General features: G+C 41.5%; 2 protein-coding genes and 1 long non-coding RNA gene across 4 annotated transcripts; 2 read left to right on the top strand and 1 right to left on the bottom strand.

The window, feature by feature from the left end:
• Window positions 1–5205: 5205 nt before the first annotated feature.
• On the top strand, window positions 5206–7468 carry LOC135467580 (uncharacterized). The gene is made up of 4 exons (XM_064745353.1): window positions 5206–5259; window positions 6626–7030; window positions 7192–7290; window positions 7464–7468. The coding sequence occupies exons 2-4, from the start codon at window positions 6631–6633 to the stop codon at window positions 7466–7468; spliced, it is 504 nt and encodes a 167-aa protein (XP_064601423.1). The 5' UTR covers window positions 5206–5259; window positions 6626–6630.
• Window positions 7469–7627: 159 nt separating this feature from the next.
• Window positions 7628–8448, top strand: LOC135466477 (uncharacterized). The gene is made up of 3 exons (XR_010444121.1): window positions 7628–7713; window positions 7924–7986; window positions 8326–8448. It is a non-coding gene; the product is annotated as an uncharacterized LOC135466477 (long non-coding RNA).
• A 27-nt stretch (window positions 8449–8475) lies between these two features.
• LOC135466475 (N-acetylglucosamine-6-sulfatase-like) lies at window positions 8476–22040 on the bottom strand. Of its 2 annotated transcripts, XM_064743971.1 has the most exons (13): window positions 22017–22040; window positions 20932–21117; window positions 20591–20650; window positions 17064–17267; window positions 16788–16857; window positions 15186–15280; window positions 14368–14535; window positions 13650–13732; window positions 11705–11823; window positions 10957–11060; window positions 10125–10346; window positions 9736–9846; window positions 8476–9272 (listed from the first exon to the last, which is right to left on the bottom strand). In XM_064743971.1, exons 2-13 carry the CDS (start codon window positions 21097–21099, stop codon window positions 9105–9107), a joined length of 1572 nt encoding a protein of 523 aa, XP_064600041.1. In that variant the 5' UTR covers window positions 21100–21117; window positions 22017–22040; the 3' UTR covers window positions 8476–9104. The 2 variants fall into 2 exon arrangements, with proteins under 2 accessions (XP_064600041.1, XP_064600042.1); XM_064743972.1 differs by lacking the exon at window positions 22017–22040 and having other exon boundaries at window positions 8481–9272; window positions 20937–21089.
• Between the last annotated feature and the right edge of the window lie 866 nt (window positions 22041–22906).

A 22906-nucleotide genomic window follows, 5' to 3' on the forward strand; every position in this document is an offset into this window, starting at 1 on the left:
ATTGTAATTTATCCACGTACCTCTAACGTTTCCTTAGAAAAACAACATGCACCGTATTCGGGGCTGTGGGTCATGTCCGCGAATGTACAGTAAAGTCGGCATTTTAAGGCCTACAGGATAGGTTGAGAAATTGATGGAACGTGTAGTAGTTGTAGAACTAAAACATTCTTTGGCCTTGACAAAAGGCTCTGTAATGTGTTCCTCATGAAAGTTCGTCAGTTACCTACGAAGGTCAGTGGTTTATCCCGGGCACTTCAGTTTCCTCCCCCCATTCACCAAGTAAACCTACCATGGAATGATATTAAATACCCCTCAGCGCCGTTGCGAAAGATAGTGTGTTTACAAAGTAACTGGTGCACAGATCAAGGTCAATGAAAAATGAGGATTCTATTACGTTACATGGTTTACTTTCAGTAAAAGTGAAAGACAAGTTTTGACAAGGTTATAGAGAAATGAACTCCGCGACTTTGAAAAGTAGGTCAAGTAGCGCGATCATATGTAAGTTTCGTAATAGACCGAGATGTGTTCACAGGCTGGTCACAAAATACAACTTAATGACTATGACCCTGAACAAATAGTCAGCCATCGAAAATGAAATGGGTTTTTCGAAATCCTTAAGTGCACATGTAGTGTAAGTTTGATAAACGTGCAGGCAACTACCGTATGCGTAAAAATACAGACTGACGGACTCCGTGCGCTACGACAATTCGACTATAACACATTTGGTCATCAAATAAATACCTGTACAGAATAAAAGAGCAAGGTCACATATATACCATTTCAGATGAGGACGAAAGGCGAGTGGTGAAGATACTTTTATTTCAATCGGCATGATACACGAGGTGTGAAGGTTCACTCACAGTTCGGACAGGCAGTCCCTAAAGGAAAAGATAGTTAAAAAATGAAGTGTAGAGTATATACTACTGAAAGCTATGTGTACAACAGTAGTTGTTTTTATATGTTTAGACTTTTAAAAAGGTTTTAAATGCATTCAGGTGTTAAAATTCTATGGAGTGATTTATGAATCATACTGCCAGTGACAATGTAGGCCCTTAATCTTGACCTCACAGCACCTTTTTTTAATTTATATTCACCTTCAGACAAAGTTTAGAGAAGACTTACCTAAGCACCGGCTATGTGGCTGACAAAACCCACCTTAGATTTTAAACATTCAAATACGTTCAATTCTCTTTTTTTAAACTCTAAGGGAAAAAATGAGGTATTTTTATGCGTAGTTCTTGTCCGTCTTATGGACCACTTCGTTCCATACTTTTCTTTCATTTCGAGATATCTTTACCTGAACTGTACCCCGACCCCATGGCCGGTGGGCTTCTATACCTTTGTGGCTGACCGCCGTCGTGCAGCGATGAACTCCAATCAAATTACTAAGATTGCACAATGAAGACTTTAGGGCATTACTTCCATTCTTGAATTGAGATTGACGTTGCAGTGCAAGAAAGTGTGCTGCGTTAGGTATAGTTCAGGGTTTGTTATCTGTGGGATACAGTATAGGGTCGCATAGAATTCATTAATACCTGTTCTTGGAAAACCGCCACACGATTTAAAAATTAATCATATATGTATGTTTTGAGGAATACAGTTCTCCGTATAGGCCTACATAATAAACATACATGTATATATTTACACATTTCGCGCGGCACAATGACTCGGAAGCCTTCCATGAAACCGACTGCTGTGAGTTCAAGTCCAGCTCATATGCTGTTTTCCCCGTCTTGCCGGAGGTTGGGCGGTCTTCCAACAACCTGCTATTGGTCATAGCTTTCTCTAAGGCCCTCCTCAACATAATTCTGGCTGCTGTTGTGCAAGTGTAATATTCTTGAGTACATCGAAAACTCAAATCAATATACTTACACATTCCCGTACGTCTTGAATTGCTTTTTGATCCTTCGACTAGGAGTTTCAAGATGGTGTTTTGTTCATTTTGTTATTCTTTTGCAGTTCTGAATGTAGATCAATTAAGTGCTACAAACTTACAGAGATCATGCGAATAATGAAGATGTGTACTGTTCATTATGGTGTCTATGGATTGCCCTGACTTAAATGTGTTGGCAGACTGTGTAAGGCACAAAAATGAACTGCAAAACAGAGTTTGTACTAAGGTGAACTGGTGGTGTGTTTTGTGGCATATTGATTACGAACATTTTGGATATTTCGAGGTATGGGTATGTCAATGAGGCAGAGTTTGTATAAGATACTGTCAGTCTTCCCCAGATGATATGGAAGCTTCATTTAATTCAGATTTACTTTCCCGCATAACTATAGACCAAGTCACTGTCCATAATCTTACACACCCAGTGTATGCTCATGTAATAAGCTACATAGAGTACAACTGACTGGACTCCCACTGGCTAAAAGTTCCAACGCTGTTGCACTAAAATTTCATGTAACACCGTCACGAAAGATCAACCATGCTACGCATTATATTCCACTATGCAAACATTGCGGCTCAGCGGGAACGAAAGATCATTCATTGGCGTTAATTGTGGTGCAATGTTTTATTATTAATGTTATTATTTATTTGAAATGACACCGCGCGATTCTTGAAAAAGAATTGATAGTTGTTCATTACTGCAAACACGTTTAAGTAGGAGAAACAACTCGCAACAGATGATTTTTGTCTGCCCCTTGTCGAATTTTTCAAGAATCAACTGTTGCTCGTAAGGAGCCTCAGTGGCCGAGTGTTAAAGCGCAGAATTGCTCCGGAGTGTCACCCATGCGGTCACTTTAAATTCGTTCAGCCCATGCTGGCTTCCTCTCCGTTTGTGTACGTGTAAAGGCTTGACACCAACCTACGGATGGGTTTTGAGTTTTCCGCTGGCCTTGCTCACTTTTCCTCCCACAATAATGTTGCAGCATGCATGGATTATTGCATATTTTTTTACTTCGATGTAAAACACCAATCAGATAAATGAATACATACATATGTATAGAGTTGCAGTAAATAAATACATGTATACAGTTGAAGCAGTGGAATAAATTATCCCACGGGGCTCCGTGGCTCAGTTAGTTAGCGCGCTAGCGCAGCGTAATGACCCAGAAGTCTCTCGCCAATGCGGTCGCTGTGAGTTCAAGCCCAGTTCATGCTGGCTTCCTCTCCGGCCGTAAGTGGGAAGGTTTGTCAGCAACCTGCAGATGGTCGTGGGTTTCCCCCGGGCTCTGCCCGGTTTCCTCCCACCATAATGCTGGCCGCCGTCGTATAAGGGAAATATTCTTGAGTACGGCGTAAAACACCAATTAAATAAATAAACAAATAAATTATCCCAGATTGAGGTTGAACTTTTCATGAGCCACATTGAGAAACGACTGTCTATTTACAGGCCTAGTATCAGAAATCCTATTCACGAATTAACGATATAACTGAAAACCTTTTGCATGATACTTTAATTACGATACCATATTCTTTATGTAGTTATAAAAGCAGAGGTTCGGTACATCTGACTCGTTTCGGGTTTATATTTAATTACCGAGCAGGAAAATTTCACTAACCTTTGCAACTGGAGTCTAGCTATCTTAATGTTATGTTATCTTGAATCAAACAAGTTATGCGAGTTTTATAAATGTCCAATAATGCTATAATTATGGCTTTTTCAAAGATAAATTGTTGTCAACGAAACCCAATGACTATAGAGTACCAGCCGGTATGTACCTTGGCGAAATTCGAACTCAAAACATGGTGGACCTTGGTTTGACATGTTTGAATCAAAAGTCTTAGCATGCGTATAACTATTGAAAGCTGATTTATGGATGTTCTACTCTTCGGGTGACTTGTAGTACATGCAACAGTATGGAATGTTCGTTGCGTATTGAAAGCCGAGGGCAGATTTTCTATCTCTCTGTATAATATATAGTGCGAGGCAGATTCAGTGTTGCGATTGAAAACTGGTATCACTAACAAGGTATCTTGTTTTCACGGAGCTAATGACTGGTAAAACAGTATCAATCTGTTCCGAGGCATGTACATTGGTGAATTTATCTAATGATGGAGTGTGGCCATGAAGTATAATGTTTCAGTTTGATACGGTATGGACCTTGTTTTGTAGGAATAGGCAGACCTACAGAACCGAGAGGAAACGACGGCACCTCTCAACAAGGGTTATATATTTCTGAAATATATCGTCATATGTAGTATTATATATATATATATATATATATATATATATATATATATATATATATATATATATATATATATATATATGGCCGCTCAGCCATTGGGGCGTCGTCGAAGCTCTAGAAGAAAATTGACCTATAGCGAACTAAGTTATAAAGTTTTCCAGGCCATTTAACTGATAAGAGCCACATCAAAGACATGTCTTTGTGACGCTACCATTTCACGTGACGTTACATATGGCTTTGCTCGTGACGTCACAAGTAGATGGTCTTAATTAGCGCCACGTTCGGTATCTTGGATACGTCAGATGTCTGTGACGTATTAGTGGTGACGTCTTCTGAAAGAAATTGTAGCGGAACGATAGACCAAGCAATTCCAATATACCCTCTGAATTTTACTATACTGATCTCCAGAATTTTGTAGGTTCCGTTCATCATCAAATACAGGTGAGTGAAAGACGCCGACGACCATTGTCTATGTCCACAATCAACTTTACAATAATAATCTGCGGAGGTCCAGATGCCTTCTTACACTGATACTGTAGCGCCATGCATATTGATACCGCCTGATTCCCGTTGTGTCACACCTACACATAATATGTTGTAGGCTGACCAATAATAATTTACTTGAAACTACATTCCTCAAATGTGCGCAGGCCAAACAAATGTCTTGATATCTGAACGCGACTTGGTTTGGTGAAAATATATGCATGAGGGACAGATGTGGTGTGTTATTCTAAAGGAAGCTATCAAAAGTTCAACTTCTGTGGCTAACAATTAAGCATTATGATGATTTTTAAATTCTGATTTGAGTAGAGCTTGGTTTGCAGAATTAGCACGAGCATCACTATATGTGCCTACCAATGTCAAGGTAGATTTAGGACGACATGTCCAGGCCTAATATCTTCAAAATACATTTACGTTTGTCTCTTCTGAGGTAAATATATTCAACAACCATAAAGTATAACCTTTGCTCTGTAGAACATGCGAAAATCTCACTTGTGTATTTTCAGAGTCGGCTTGGCGTACTGTGATTTTCTTGCCCAAGTAATGCGGCAATGTTTTCATACTGGATACACGACGCGTCCACCTCAGTCCCCGACAACCTTTCAGTAGCGTACGAAAAAGGTAAATGTTATACATTTACACATACGTAATCGATGCTATATAATTTACAATATATATAATCTGCATGCAGATAAACAGTGAAATGTCACGGGGACCATCTGCATGCAGATAACAGTGAAATGTCACAGAGACCATCTGCGTGCAGATAACAGTGAAATCTCACGGAGACCATCTGCGTGCAGATGAACAGTGAAATGTCACAGAGACCATCTGCATGCAGATAACAGTGAAATGCCACGGAGATCATCTGCATGCAGATAACAGTGAAATGTCACAGAGACCATCTGCATGCAGATAACAGTGAAATGTCACGGAGACCATCTGCATGCAGATAAAAGTGAAATACCACGGAGACCATCTGCATGCAGATAACAGTGAAATACCACGGAGACCATCTGCATGCAGATAACAATGAAATACCACGGCGACCATCTGCATGCAGATAACAGTGAAATACCACGGAGACCATCTGCATGCAGATAACGGTGAAATGTCACAGAGACCATCTGTATGCAGATAACAGTGAAATACAACTGAGACCATCTGCATACAGATAATAGTGAAATGTCATGGAGACCATCTGTATGCAGATAAGTGAAATACCACGGAGACCATCTGCATGCAGATAACGGTGAAATGTCATAGCGACCATCTGCATGCAGATAACAGTGAAATGTCACGGAGACCATCTGTATGCAGATAACAGTAAAATGTCACGGAGCCATTTTGGGTATAAGTTTGTACTTATACATAATTTCATAATTTGTGGTACATTTATATATTGTAGTGTTGTCACTCCAAAAGAGCGCAAAATGTTAAAAACCTCTAGTATGAATACTTGTCCGTTGCGCTAGGTCACGTGCATCAATATGCAATTTAGTTTTTCCTCCTTGCACGGGCTCCTTTCCCAATATTTTTAATTTTGAATTCAAAGAATCCCAAATATTCATCCTAAACATCGTGAATACAGTCTGTTTGCATATACATTGCATTTTTTGAACAGTTTTGAATTCAAAGATAAGAAGCCAAGTCATTCCACCTTGCTTTTGCTTGATAATGCCTAAATAACATGTATGCATAATCTGTTCACATTCTATGCTTGTTTTTTTGACAGGCTTGAATTCAAAGAAGCCTAATTATTTAACTTTCAGGTTTGGCTTGGGGACGCCTAAATAATGCGTACGGCCCTACACAGTCTACTCATATTTGCTTTTGTGAAATGATTTAAATTCAATGAGCCCAATTATTCAACCCTATTTTGGCTTGACAATGCCTAAATAGCATGTACATAGAGTCTGTTGACATACTCTGTGCTCTACAAACGTTTATTTTTTTATCCTTTTAACTTTTCTTCTTTGTCACTCAGCTCGAATGCGACGGAGACAACGCAAGTTAAAACAAGATGACAAAATCGAGGTGAAGCGACCCTGTCCTTCTGACCCGGGAATAATTCCATGTTTTGATGGAAAGAAACCTGCCACTGGCCCAGCGTTGAAGATGAATAAAGTGTTTAGGCTTAGGGTGGAGCGTGCCAGACGAGAGGTGAGCCTTCCCGTACGACAACGGGAGAATGTCTGGGACTCTAATGCCTACGGTTACAAGGGACCAAGGCTTGCAAGTAGATCCTCCTCCTACATCCTAGAATCCCCCAGTGTAGCCGGGGTACCATACATCCTCACACCATCACATCCGCCCCAACCTTGCCCAGGGACAGCGCCCGGCCCTAACAAGTTAGATGTCATTGGGGCATTGACATGGAGGGCGTGGACAGGTAAACTATTATTCCTGGCATTTTGTGCACCAGTATATACACATTCATACAGATTTTACCCGTCCTGAACGTAAATTATGTAACTTATTGGTCACATGTTCGTATTCAGTGTTTACGTATTCTACTGGTTTTAGAGACAAATGATGTCATTTTCCTTGCAGATATCAAGACACGATTACACAAGGTACTCCAAACACTAGTCAACATGCTTTCTTCCAGAAAACGTGAAGACAAGAGCACATCCACAAGTGAAGACAGTGGCAAGTATATCTATCACGGCATGCATATCTTTGTATTGTGTATTCGGTATAATAATGTTTCCCTGCGATATAATTATATACAAGTCATTTCTCTGAGCCTAGTTCAATATCACATGTTCAAACATATATAATATAAATTTCAACAGTTTTGAAGCATTATTGCTTATGTTTAGCCTGAATACTGTTAAGACCATTCTCAGTAGAAAGGCATGCAACTTTTTCGATCTATCACCAAAGGTAGGATGTGCCTTGGTGAATCACTTTCAGTGACTACATCGAACAAGTGTTGAACAAGGCTTATACATGTTACAGAGCTACATGTATTTCCGGTCCGCCATGACTTCCGCGGACCACGTGTGGACTCGTGGCAGAGAGGTAGACCAAAGAATCTCCAGTGTAAATCCTCCTCGTGCAGAACCCGTGGTAAGATACACGTGATCCTCGAAATAATATTGCCTGTTTTTCGTGTATATAAATGTGTCAAATTCATTAACTGCCAATAAAATAACTCTTGTGATTCAATATAAAACATGGCGACACACTTTCTTTCACAAGTGGAATGTCTTCTTATGGTTTCAAGACATTTATACCTTACGTACTGAACTTATTGATTATTGGTAACCTTTGCTTCAGCGTCTTCCAGCCCTCAGAAGCGATTTGGTCCAAGTACAGCCAACATTGCTAAAGTTACCCGCGGTAAGACTCCTTATTGATCATTACTTCCAAGATAATGTCAAATGCGTGGACACGACGCGTCAAGCTTTGCTCTGTATGATTAGAGCGAGAACCAGGAAGCTGTGCTTGCCGACTACCTAGTATTAGCCAACACATAGCCTTTCATCAGTGAACTACTGATCTTATGAGTACGTCTGAAGCTCTGCCAGCTGAAATGCTATGTTGTATTCGTCAAAATGATTCTGCTCATAATTTCAGTATTCCACAAAACTATTATGTGAGACATTAGCAGGTGGAGACAGATGATATTTACAGCATTATTAATAACAATCTTTTGTGTTGTATTTCCTTTACATTTAGATCCCAAGACAAAAGTGGTGACAGTGTGGACAGTGGAGAAGCCTCCCTCACCAAAAGCTGCAGCCTTAAGACCTGGTCCCAGACCATGGCGATTCTAAGCCAGTTACCCCAACCCAAAGAGCAACACAGCAGACTGTTAACATGCCACAGTTTTTTTATATTAGACATAAACAATGAGGCCACAAAAATATTTGGGTATACTTCATATGAATATACTGTAGAAAATTACTGATTTAATAAAACACTTTGTTTAGTTTTCAAGCTACGTTTTCCTTGTTTAACTTACAAATGCAGATGCGTAGAATTGAAGCAAGCAAATTATCATGCAGTACAATAAATATCCTGTGTTCGTCAAACCTCCATCATATAAATACATGCAAAAACAAGAACTTGTTTTCTGGCATTTTATGGTAAAGAAAATCTCCTCTCCTCCCATTAGAATGAACTGATCTGAGATGAATGGGTAAAATTTCAATCTTTCGCTCTATCCATAAATACTGTTCAATGTGTTTTGACTGAAAATAAGGTTGAAGTCCATTTCTCTGTCACTGTTTGACAAGTCATCTTACGCGATAATGAAAGTGGTTTTGTGACATGAAGTCAGCACCAAATCCTGTGGAAAGACGAGGCCCACCAACTGACACCCTAACAAGCTGAGTCCTGATGGGTGTGACTGGCTGTGGGGGTGGAGTGCAACAGCTGACTCCCTGTGAGTTCTGAAGATTAAAGACAGTTTGTCAAATCCCTGACACCCAGGTGTTAGTGTTCCCTGCCCTGGGTTAAGACAGGTGTGATTGCCTGTGGGGGGCCCAACAACTGACTCCCTGACAGATGGCCAATGCTGACAAAGTTTGTGAATAATTCTCTCTAACACCAGGAGGCAAAAGCTTGGCTGTGTTTTTCATCTCAAAAGGGTCAGAATTCAGATCGTAATACTCCACAAAGCCCTGAAAAGACAAGTTCACATAAACAGAAGGGAATAATCATGACTGTCATGGGCACAACCAGGAAATTCCAGTGGTTGGATTGGGGTGGGGGGTGAGGGAGATGGGTGGGGGACATGGGTGGGGAAGATGGGAGCCTTTTCTAAGATGTTCCTGATGGCCAGATATACACGCTCACCATTTTCAAGCGAAAAAACTAATAATAGTTTGAACTCTTATCGCAGATTTTTACATTTAGCAATGTTCTTCAGTCTTCACCCTCTTATCAAAGACAAAACATAAACTGACCCAAGCAACCAATACAAAATTTAGGGTAATACTAAGGTCATAAAAATAATCACGTAATATCATGGCACATGTAACTGGATTAAGGTAAAATCTTCTAATATTGTCCCTAATCTGTCCTAATTAAAAACATGTTTCATCCTGTGGAGTGAGCATTATTTTCAACAAGACAAATGCTTACCTCATTATCATCTAATTCACAATATTTTATGTTTTCCTGGGCACTTATTTTCCTTAGACAGAGGAATGTATTATTTTTGGCATCTTCACATATGCAGTCTGGCTTGCAGTTCTAAAACAATATCAATATATCAGCATTATGTATTACATACAGTGACTTGTCATGCTGAAACCTACTCCACACAATAACACAACCTATTCATGTTATTTCCCTAGTGATTAATCGTTAGTTTACGCCATACACTGTAAAGAAACCATTGCGTCTATTCTCCATGATTTTCAAAATGGGGAAAGTACAGCAGTGTAACAAAGATATGTGCAAGAATCATGGGAATGTCCAAGATGTAATACACATGTAAATACAAAGTAGAGGAATAGGCATAAACTCACAGCCACTGACTGATTGGTCAGCTGGGGACATCCTGGTATAACATTGTGAGACTCGCCAAAATGCTCCACCAGGAACCTGTCCTCCATAAGTGGCTGGGGTTTAGGATGTTGTTGTTCTGACATGAGCAGTGGTGTGATGGAGACCCCATCCATATCTGAGGCTGGCTGGCCTCCTGCTAGCTTCACAAATGTCGGAGCAAGGTCGATGTTTAAAACCACTTCCTGTAATAATCCATGGACTTTTCTTTAATGTGTATAAACACAAGAAATAATTGAAGGTTCTAGTTACCACACATGGGATTTGTTTTTCGAGAAAGTGTGAAAAGTGAATCACTGGTGAAAACCACAAGCAAAATTCCCCCTCCTCATTTTTTTGTTGTTCTTTTGAAATGCAGTTAAATGTTTGGTGAACTTTCTTCCACAGGCATTTTAGCTGTTCAGTTGGTACTACCTTTTCTACCTGGCTACCTGGCGTACTACCTTTTGACACAAGTCAGTCTGTCAAAGTTGTGACTTCCTATCTTTTAACATGGGCCATTCACTTTACACTAAGTGTAAAATTTTGCACTTTATGGATACCAGCGATGCTTAGCCATGTTTTTCCATTATAATTTCAATTCAAAAGTAAGATATGGACACTGGTACCTATAAACTTCATCCACAAAGCCAATCAAAGCATTTCACATACTTTATTCATTGCAAAGAATCTTGTAAGTGAGGCAAACATAGTTTTGAATATACACCTCATTTTCAGTGATCTTCCTAAATTACTTTCAATTTGAGGTCCAACTGTCAAATTATGTTCCCTATAAAAAAAACCCCATAAACTCACTTGCTTAACCTGTCGTGCTGGTATACCAGGCCCTCTCACCATCAGTGGAACCCTGACGTCAAACTCGTATAACTGGCGCTTGTCAATCGGCAGAGAAAACTGACCTAGGAATGTGATGTAGGTGAGAGGGCAATATGTGTATCAGAATGGTTGTATCAGTTCGTCTGAACAGAAACCTGACATGCCTTGGAATTTACAAATCGAACTGAAGAAAGAAAGGTGATGATCCGTATTACATGAATTTGTCTATTACTATGTCTTCTGCTTCTACAGGTGATTACCTTCAACAGTTTTACACACTATCACTCTGAATTCACCAGACTGTAAATGTCATACATCTTACGCGAAAGGCCATAGCTTATACGAATGTGCTCTAAATGACCTAAAATGTTGCCAGCAAAAGTGTAATTTTTAGAGGCACATAAATGTAACAAAATTTTATTTTTATTCTTGAAATTTACAATTTTTCAGTAAAATATCATCTCGTGTTTCAAACAAACCTCAGAACACTTTTCTAAAATCAACAGAACTTTCAGAATCTGGGAAGAACGGGCAAGTTAGTCGTGGACAAAATTTATTGTCATTAAAGGTACCTAACAGGTGGCCACCTTCATACTGAATTAGTTTCAATGTACAGCAAAACAAATCCTGAAATCATGTTTCATTTTGTCAAAAAGGATTCTCAAACAAACATTAAAGTATGAAAACTTAAAAACCTCCACCAGCAAGTCAACCTGGTATTATTTACCCAGGTGGAATCCATTGTCACTTGTGAAGAAGATATAGGTGTTATCCAGCAAACCTTTCTGCTGTAATGTGTTCACCACATCTTCCACCATGTCATCGACAGACAACAGGGTCCTCCATCTGTACAACAGTCAGAAATACATTATAGTCCTATCTCACCCTTATCATGTCATCTACGAACAGGGTCTTCCATCTGTACAACAGTCAGATATACATTGCAGTCCTATCCCCACTCTCACCATGTCATCTACAGACAGCATTGTCCTCCATCTGTACAACAGTCAGAAATACATTACAGTCCTATCTCACTCTCACCATGTCATCTACAGACAGCATTGTCTTCCATCTGTACATCAGTGAGAAATACATTACAGTCCTATCCCCACTCTCACCATGTCATCTACAGACAGCATTGTCCTCCATCTGTACAACAGTCAGAAATACATTACAGTCCTATCCCCACTCTCACCATGTCATCTACAGACAATAGGGTCCTCCATCTGTACAACAGTCAGAAATACATTACAGTCCTATACCACCTCACCATGTCATCTACAGACAACAGGGTCCTCCATCTGCACAACAGTCAAAAATACATTACAGTCCTATCCTACCCTTACCTTGTCATCTACAGACAGCAGGGTCCTCCATCTGCACAACAGTCAGAAATACATTACAGTCCTATCTTACCCCACCACATCATCCACAGACAACGGCCATCAACTGTACAACAGTCAGCAATAGATTACAGTCCTATCCTACCCTTACCTAGTCATCTACAGACTGCAGGGTCCTCCATCTGTACAACAGTCAAAAATACATTACAGTCCTATCTTACTCCACCACATCATCCACAGGCAACAGGGTCATCAACTGTACAACAGTCAGAAATACATTACAGTCCTATCCTACCCTTACCATGTTATCTACAGACAACAGGGTCTTCCATCTGTACAACAGTCAGAAGTACATTACAGTCCTATCTCCACTCTCACCATGTCATCTACAGACAGCATTGTCTTCCATCTGTACAACAGTCAGATATACATTACAGTCCTATCCCCACTCTCACCATGTCATCTACAGACAGCATTGTCCTCCATCTGTACAAAAGTGAGAAATACATTACAGTCCTATCCTACCCTTACCATGTCATCTACAGACAGCAAGACTCTCCATCTGCACAACAGTCAGAAATACATTACAGTCACATCTTACTCCACCACATCATCCACAGAAAACAGGGCAATCAACTGTACAACAGTCAGAAATACATTACAGTCCTATCCTACCCTTACCTTGTCATCTGCAGGCAGCAAGGTCCACCATCTGTACAGCAGTCAGAAATATATTACAGTCCTATACCACCTCACCATGTCATCTACAGACAACAGAGTCCTCCATCTGCACAACAGTCAGAAATACATTTCAGTCCCATCTTACCCCACCACATCATCCACAGACAACAGGGTCATCAACTATACAACAGTGAGAAATACATTACAGTCCTATCTCACACTGCCACATCATCTACAGACAATAGGGTCCTCCATCTGTACAACAGTTAGAAATACATTACAGTCCTGTCTCACCTCACGACGCCATCTACAGACAACAGGGTCCTCCATCTGTACAACAGTCAGAAATACATTACAGTCCTATCCCCACTGTCACCATGTCATCTACAGACAACAGGGTCCTCCATCTGTACAACAGTCAGAAATACATTACAGTCCTATCCTACCCCACCATGCCACCTACCGACAGTAGGGTCCTCCACAGTCAGAAATATAATACAGTCCTGTAACAGTCAGAAAACCTTGGTGTTGAAAAAATTGTTAGGATTAATATTCCTTCCACGTCATGATGATATCTGATGATAAGGCCTTAGTTACACTGTGAACAGTTAGTGCATTTCCAAGCTGCTTATCGACGTCACATCATACCTGTTTCTGAAGGCGCAATCTGTGATATTCACCGAGGATTCTGACATAGGATTTCTGGCAGCCCTTATCAACCAGTGCTTATCCTGTTTGTAACAAAATGTTATTGTCAGTGTAATACTAGCACAGAATTACCTTCCAAAACGGATTCTCACCAGATACATGTAAAATATCACTAAAATTATTTTCATTTTATTTCCATAACCTGTAATGCCTCTTGTGAAATAACAATCCCCTACATGTACGCAAGACACATTTAATCAAATTTGTCTAATATTAGGGAGTGTCAGGCCACAGTATTTCAGTGTGACATAGACAGTGCACTTTACACTTATAGACTTCAACCTTTTCAACCACCACTGCGACCAGTACTTGAAACGTTCTGAGTTCTGGGGTGTACAGAAATAACTTGTGCAGTTTAACGAAGACTGCATCTTGAGTGGCACAAACAAACCGTTTTTTTAGCATCTTTTTCATAATAATGGCATGCATAAATTTCTCTCAAAAAAGTGCTGTACTGGTTTAAAAGACAGAAGATTTACAGTAAGGAAGAATTAAGATGATACTAGTCAATGCCAAGTTAAGTTGCTATGTTATAACAATACAGTTACCAGGTAATAAAGTCTGAGAAAAGCGGTAGATATTTTGTTTACAGCCCACAGTTCCATGAATGCAAAATATGTACATATCTGCTTTGACAATACATGTAACATCTACATACACTGCCATGTACATTGTAGTTGGGTATCCTGGGAGCTCGGAGGTCTGAGAAGTTCTGGGCATACTGCGGAGCAGGGGTGAAGGGGGCATGGCATGCTGGGGTGGACAGCATCATGAAGAATGGAGTGTTCTCTGTCTGGTAACTCAGAAACTCTAAGGCTTTCCTGTTCTAAACAGAGCAAAGTTTGTTCTCGCGATTTGCATGTACTGAATACTGAAGATCATCCATTCCAGTTTACTAATAGTAGTGACAATTAATGGGAGCAGATATTACCTGAAAAGGGGAACTACTTGAACATGTATACAGTGTTCAGAAATTCTGTGTGGCTGTCTCTCAAAAAGCTAAAACATGGAGCAAAAAAATGGAGCAAAAAAATGGAGCAACAACTTCAAAGGTTAGAAACTGACAAAATCACAACGTCTTTAAATTGACTATGTAGCCAGTATGGAGTAGAGAAATCTGGTGAATTTTGAGCACAGCTTCAGGAAAAGATTCCCAGAAGAATTAAAATACTTATATTTTAATTTCCTGCATTTTCTCATCATTCACTGAAAGATTGCTTCTAAAGATTTATTATAGGGATAGTAATGTCTTAAATTTGTTTTGCTTCTCACAATACGCTAATGTGGCTTACTTGTTCTTTAGGTAACTTTCCACAAGTACTTCATGCAGCAGTAGCTTGGCAAAAGTTCGTAGTTTTGGATGAAGCTATTACCAATTAATTAACAGGAAATATGGTGTATTTGCACTCCCATCCTCACCTCAAAGAGTTGAACACTAAATCCAGGTGTGTTATGCTTTGACATACTGATACTCACAACAAGGTCGGTGAGGTAATCTTGTTTATACACCTCACCATGTTTCTCCTTTGTTCCGTTGATGGACAGCTTATAATCATAATAACGAGAATTTCCTACCTGAAATCATATTTGGCATAACAGTAAAACGTAGTAACTGGCTAATCTTAGAGTCCTACGACAGTACTCCATGTAACATAATTACTGGAGTAGTATATATCATAAATGCCAAAAGACAGAGTATACTGCCTAGTTCAACAGGAGGCAGTTAGCTCTAAGCCTTCCAAGGCCAAATTTGCTGGCTTAACATACACATATTACAGGTCAAACATAAGCATTTATGTATATTAAACCACCAGTTCAAGACTTAAAAAAACATGCATCAGACCGCCAAGTGTAAACCTACCAGTCCCACCCACCAGTTCCAGCCTAAGTGAACATACATCACAGCACCAGCTGTAAACCCACCTGTTCCAGCCTAAATGAACATGCATCACACCACCTGCAATAAACCTACCTGTCGCAGCCTAAGTGAACATGCATCACAGCACCTGCTGTAAACCTGCCAGTCCCACCCACCAGTCCCAGCCTAAGTGAACATGCATCACAGCACCAGCTGTACACCTACCAATCTCAACCTAAGTGAACATGCATCACAACACCAACTGTAAACCTGCCAGTCCCACCCACCAGTCCCAGCCTAAGTGAACATGCATCACAGCACCAGCTGTACACCTACCTGTCCCAGCCTAAGTGAACATGCATCACACCACCAACTGTAAACCTACCAGTCCCACCCACCAGTCCCAGCCTAAGTGAACATGCATCACAGCACCAGCTGTACACCTACCAATCTCAACCTAAGTGAACATGCATCACAACACCAACTGTAAACCTGCCAGTCCCACCCACCAGTCCCAGCCTAAGTGAACATGCATCACAGCACCAGCTGTACACCTACCTGTCCCAGCCTAAGTGAACATGCATCACACCACCAACTGTAAACCTGCCAGTCCCACCCACCAGTCCCAGCCTAAGTGAACATGCATCACACCACCAGCTGTAAACCTACCTGTCCCAGCCTAAGTGAACATGCATCACACCACCAACTGTAAACCTACCAGTCCCACCCACCAGTCCCAGCCTAAGTGAACATGCATCACAGCACCAGCTGTACACCTACCAGTCCCAGCCTAAGTGAACATGCATCACACCACCAGCTGTAAACCTACCAGTCCCAGCCTAAGTGAACATGCATCACACCACCAACTGTAAACCTACCAGTCCCACCCACCAGTCCCAGCCTAAGTGAACATGCATCACACCACCAGCTGTAAACCTACCTGTCCCAGCCTAAGTGAACATGCATCACACCACCAACTGTAAACCTACCAGTCCCACCCACCAGTCCCAGCCTAAGTGAACATGCATCACAGCACCAGCTGTACACCTACCAGTCCCAGCCTAAGTGAACATACATCACACCACCAACTGTAAACCTGCCAGTCCCACCCACCAGTCCCAGCCTAAGTGAACATACATCACACCACCAACTGTAAACCTGCCAGTCCCACCCACCAGTCCCAGCCTAAGTGAACATACATCACACCACCAGCTGTAAACCTACCAGTCCCATCCACCAGTCCCAGCCTGGGGGTACATGTTTTACACCGCCTGCTGTACGTTTTCCATACTGCAAAACAAAGTAAACAAAAAGTAATTGTTAAACTGCTTCCAGTAGCATGTATGATTGAGGCAATTCTGTACAAGTTCCAAATCATTAACTTCATCGTGTGAAAGTTGGACACATGACAACATTAATTTACTGTTCACCTAAAGTTTCTTATATCAGATCTCTAGTGTGAAAACATCAGACTAACTAACAATACACCTGCCTACCTGATTTAAATACTTCCCTGCAAAGAAGGTGTTGTAGCCTCTCTGTTTAATGTATGTGATAAATGTGTGTTTCTCTGGGCCTGCCTGCCAGGCTGGACTGCTACAGTTCCCAGAGATGGAGTTATTTAGAGCGTTATGGTTGTGGATGTACTTCCCAGTTAGTATACTGGAGCGACTCGGACAACATAGCGGGCTGGTCACAAACTGTAAGAAATCAGGGTTAACTGATATGTGAGGAATATCTTTAACTGTAAATATGCACCACTACAATAAACCAAAACTGACACTACATCGTAATATTGACATGTAGAAATGTTGACTAGGTAAGTCAGTGGCAAAGTATTCCCAGCTTACATGTACAGATGATGGGTATCGCGCCTTGTTATGTATGTGATTTCCCCTTGGTCTAGCGTATTCCCAGCTTGCATGTACAGATGATGGGTATCGCGCCTTGTTATGTATGTGATTTCCCCCTGGTCTAGCGTATTCCCAGCTTGCATGTACAGATGATGGGTATCGCGCCTTGTTACCTATGCGATTTCCCCCTGGTCTAGCGTATTCCCAGCTTGCATGTACAGATGATGGGTATCGCACCTTGTTACGTATGTGATTTCCCCCTGGTCTAGCGTATTCCCAGCTTGCATGTACAGATGATGGGTATCGCGCCTTGTTACCTATGTGATTTCCCCCTGGTCTAGCGTATTCCCAGCTTGCATGTACAGATGATGGGTATTGCGCCTTGTTACGTATGTGATTTCCCCCTGGTCTAGCGTATTCCCAGCTTGCATGTACAGATGATGGGTATCGCGCCTTGTTACGTATGTGATTTCCCCCTGGTCTAGCGTATTCCCAGCTTGCATGTACAAATGATGGGTATCGCGCCTTGTTACCTATGTGATTTCCCCCTGGTCTAGCGTATTCCCAGCTTGCATGTACAGATGATGGATATCGCGCCTTGTTACCTATGTGATTTTCCTCTGGTCTAGCGTATTCCCAGCTTGCATGTACAGATGATGGGTATCGCACCTTGTTATGTATGTGATTTCCCCCTGGTCTAGCGTATTCCCAGCTTGCATGTACAGATGATGGGTATGGCACCTTGTTATGTATGTGATTTCCCCTTGGTCTAGCGTATTCCCAGCTTGCATGTTCAGATGATGGGTATTGCGCCTTGTTATGTATGTGATTTCCCCCTGGTCTAGCGTATTCCCAGCTTGCATGTACAGATGATGGGTATCGCGCCTTGTTACCTATGTGATTTCCCCCTGGTCTAGCGTATTCCCAGCTTGCATGTACAGATGATGGGTATTGCGCCTTGTTACGTATGTGATTTCCCCCTGGTCTAGCGGCTTCCCAGCTTGCATGTACAGATGATGGGTATCGCGCCTTGTTACCTATGTGATTTCCCCCTGGTCTAGCGTATTCCCAGCTTGCATGTACAGATGATGGGTATCGCGCCTTGTTACCTATGTGATTTCCCCCTGGTCTAGCGTATTCCCAGCTTGCATGTACAGATGATGGGTATTGCGCCTTGTTACGTATGTGATTTCCCCTTGGTCTAGCGTATTCCCAGCTTGCATGTACAGATGATGGGTATCGCGCCTGGTTACGTATGTGATTTCCCCCTGGTCTAGCGTATTCCCAGCTTGCATGTACAGATGATGGGTATCGCGCCTTGTTATGTATGTGATTTCCCCTTGGTCTAGCGTATTCCCAGCTTGCATGTACAGATGATGGGTATCGCGCCTTGTTACCTATGTGATTTCCCCCTGGTCTAGCATATTCCCAGCTTGCATGTACAGATGATGGGTATCGCGCCTTGTTACCTATGTGATTTCCCCCTGGTCTAGCGTATTCCCAGCTTGCATGTACAGATGATGGGTAGCCTTGTTACGTATGTGATTTCCCCCTGGTCTAGCGTATTCCCAGCTTGCATGTACAGATGATGGGTATCGCGCCTTGTTATGTATGTGATTTCCCCCTGGTCTAGCGTATTCCCAGCTTGCATGTACAGATGATGGGTATCGCGCCTTGTTACCTATGTGATTTCCCCCTGGTCTAGCGTATTCCCAGCTTGCATGTACAGATGATGGGTATCGTGCCTGGTTACCTATGTGATTTCCCCCTGGTCTAGCGTATTCCCAGCTTGCATGTACAGATGATGGGTATCGTGCCTGGTTACGTATGTGATTTCCCCCTGGTCTAGCGTATTCCCAGCTTGCATGTACAGATGATGGGTATCGCACCTTGTTATGTATGTGATTTCCCCCTGGCCTAGCGTATTCCCAGCTTGCATGTACAGATGATGGGTATCGCGCCTTGTTACCTATGTGATTTCCCCCTGGTCTAGCGTATTCCCAGCTTGCATGTACAGATGATGGGTATTGCGCCTTGTTACCTATGTGATTTCCCCCTGGTCTAGCGTATTCCCAGCTTGCATGTACAGATGATGGGTATCGCGCCTTGTTACCTATGTGATTTCCCTCTGGTCTAGCGTATTCCCAGCTTGCATGTACAGATGATGGGTATAGCGCCTTGTTGCCTATGTGATTTCCCCCTGGTCTAGCGTATTCCCAGCTTGCATGTACAGATGATGGGTATCGCGCCTTGTTATGTATGTGATTTCCCCCTGGTCTAGCGTATTCCCAGCTTGCATGTACAGATGATGGGTATCGCGCCTTGTTACGTATGTGATTTCCCCCTGGTCTAGCGTATTCCCAGCTTGCATGTACAGATGATGGGTATCGCGCCTTGTTACCTATGTGATTTCCCCCTGGTCTAGCGTATTCCCAGCTTGCATGTACAGATGATGGGTATCGCGCCTTGTTACCTATGTGATTTCCCTCTAGTCTAGCGTGATTATGACTCATCCCTCCAGCTGGTCAACCCAGTCATAAAAAACTTTAGTTGCAATAACTGCTGATGGGTTTGAAAACATCCCACAGGGTGGGTGAAAACCAACTTAGACAGCACCCTTTGCAGGCTCTAACAGAAACAGACCCACAGATAGCTACCATCATTATTAGCAGAGGCACATGTAAGCTCAGAATTGCCTAAGAATGAATGACTGAATGCTTGGGGTTTAACGATGTACTTCAAGACAATGAATGAATGAATGAATGTTTGGGGTTTAACGTCATACTTAACAATATTTCAGTCATATGACCATGAGGAGCCATTTTGTTTGTTACATATACTGTGTCGCCCTGTGGTAGGGCAGTCCATGCTGCCAAAGTGCTGCCACCAAGCTGGGAAGATGCCCAGGACTCCAGGCATGACACTCCACCCAGTCACATTACAATGACACCGGGCAAACCAGTCCTTTTTCCTTGCTCTAACCTCTCAGTGTTGACTGCCAAGAGAGGCAGCAACAAGTATCATTTTCAAGGTCTTGGGTATGACCGGACCCGGGCTTGATCTCGGGTCACTTGACTTTGTGGTGAACACTCTAAGCATTTATAAGCCACCTAAGTGGTAGAACTGTATAGGAACCCAATGTATAACATTCACAGCTCTTCCATTCTTACCGCATTATTAAAAATGATCCCTTCATCTCCAATCAGCTTTTTTGTTTTCTTCATGGGGTTCTGGAAAAATCATGCACAAAACATCACTAAGAAACAATACAATCTGGTCATCATTTTACATACCCGTAAATAACAGGTTGAGATGAACCTGCAACTGATATAATTTAAGAATTCCTGTTATGTACATGCAGTTTACAATTAACCAATGAAATCATTTATGTCATGATTAAAATTTGGTACGCTGACCATACGCTACCATAATAACATTAAAGCTGTATGGGACTGAAATCTCAGCTGGTGATCAGAGACATATTTTACATGTCTGTAAAACTAAATGTTACCTGACCTCCCAGGTAAATGTCCTGATCATCAGTCAACACAAACACAATGTTCACAGAATTACTGCCTGCAGATGACGTCACTGTTCTGGTACATGTATGTATGAGCGTCATTGTGGTGGTCAGGGCTGTGAGGCTCACCAGTAAGCCTACAATTGGCATCCACATCATCAAGGAGCAGCAGTCAACCTTCCAATTTCCAAAAATTCGTTTTAGTTACCAGTAGCATATAACCTATAATTAATTCGACCCAACTTAGCAAGTCAACACTTCATTGCGCTCAATCTTGTTTCCCCATGTTTTTATGTCATAATCACAACAGCTTCCCTCAAAGAAGAAGCATAAACCTAGACAGACATACTATGAAATTGTAGAAACCCTATACCTCAGTACCCTATCAATTCTAGTAATCACAACAAATTAAACTTTATTTATTTTTTTTGATTGGTCTTTTGCACCGTAAGAATATTTCACTTATACCATGGCGGTCAGCATTATGGTGGTAGGAAACTGGGCAAAGCCCATGCAGGGGAAACCCACAACCATCCACAGGTTGCTGACAGACCATAATTCCCAGCATGGCCTGGATTTGAACTCACAACGACGGCATTGGTGGGAGGCTCCTGGGTCATTGTACCACATTAGAATTAAGTAAAGATCAGTTTTCATTTTGTCAAACAGTATAGCCTCTGAGTCATGTTGTAGAGAACTAGCATTAGGCCTACAATTTCCGTTATCACAGGGAATGTATTACAGTATGAACTATCGTCTGCTTCATAATATATATAAGGGATAACTTGACTTTGGATCTTGGCGGAGATATCTCTGACTATGGTCAGCACCAGAAACTGATATCTGGGACAGAAATGAAAGTGAAACCGGTGTCAGCCTACCCCGCTGGCCTACTGTTTTACAACAACAACAACAACAACTTCAGACCCAGTTATCACAGATGTGAAATTTACAAATATTTACCATTATAATGCATGAACGATGCGTTCTGTTATAAAGAAACATTTGCTTATTAAATCGATATAATGTCCCCGTTAATGAGTATGTATCTATTATTTGCGTCTAAAGTTACTTACCACGCGCTCATATGCCCACAAATATTTGAGTTATTCCCCCTTGTCCCCAAGGTTATCTCCCCTCGTGATCTTTTATTTTAGCGCTTGGTATGCATATGTAAAGGTTCTGAAAACAATTTTCATTAGCTAAGAGCTCTTTTCTTTTTCATTTGTATGTGTTTGGCAACAAAATAATAAAGACGCCATTTCAATCTTGAGAACTCTTAAAATGATCACACCACAAAGCAATTATTTTCATGTAGACCTACTTTCACTACTAAATATTTTGATGTATGAATGAACAAAGATACCCCTGTGTTCTATAAAATATATAAAATAGAGAGTAAAACTAGACCTGCAACAGCAGTGCGATAGTTGGCAAATCAAGCACTGTACTGACACCAGCTTACCCAGTATTCTGTAACTGCTGAGTGCCACAGTCTAAGGTGTCAAAACATTGTACTGACACCAGGTTACCCAGTGTTCTGTAACTGCTGAATACTACAGTCTAAGGTATCAAAACATTGTACTGACACCAGGTTACCCAGTGTTCTGTAACTGCTGAGTGCCACAGTCTAAGGTATCTAATATTGTGCTGACACCAGGTTACCCAGTGTTCTTTAACTGCTGAGTGCCACAGCCAATGTATCTAATATTGTGCTGACACCAGGTCACCTAGTGTTATGTAACTGCTGAGTGCCACAGTCTAAGGTATCTAATATTGTGCTGACACCAGGTCACCTAGTGTTATGTAACTGCTGAGTGCCACAGCATAAGGTATCAAATATTGTACTGACACCAGGTCACCCAGTATTCTGTAACTGCTGAGTGCCACAGTCTAAGGTATCTAATATTGTGCTGACACCAGGTCACCCAGTGTTCTGTAACTGCTGAGTGTCACAGCCTAAGGT

Source organism: Liolophura sinensis, chromosome 6 (assembly GCF_032854445.1).
Source record: "Liolophura sinensis isolate JHLJ2023 chromosome 6, CUHK_Ljap_v2, whole genome shotgun sequence".
NCBI lineage: Eukaryota > Metazoa > Mollusca > Polyplacophora > Chitonida > Chitonidae > Liolophura > Liolophura sinensis.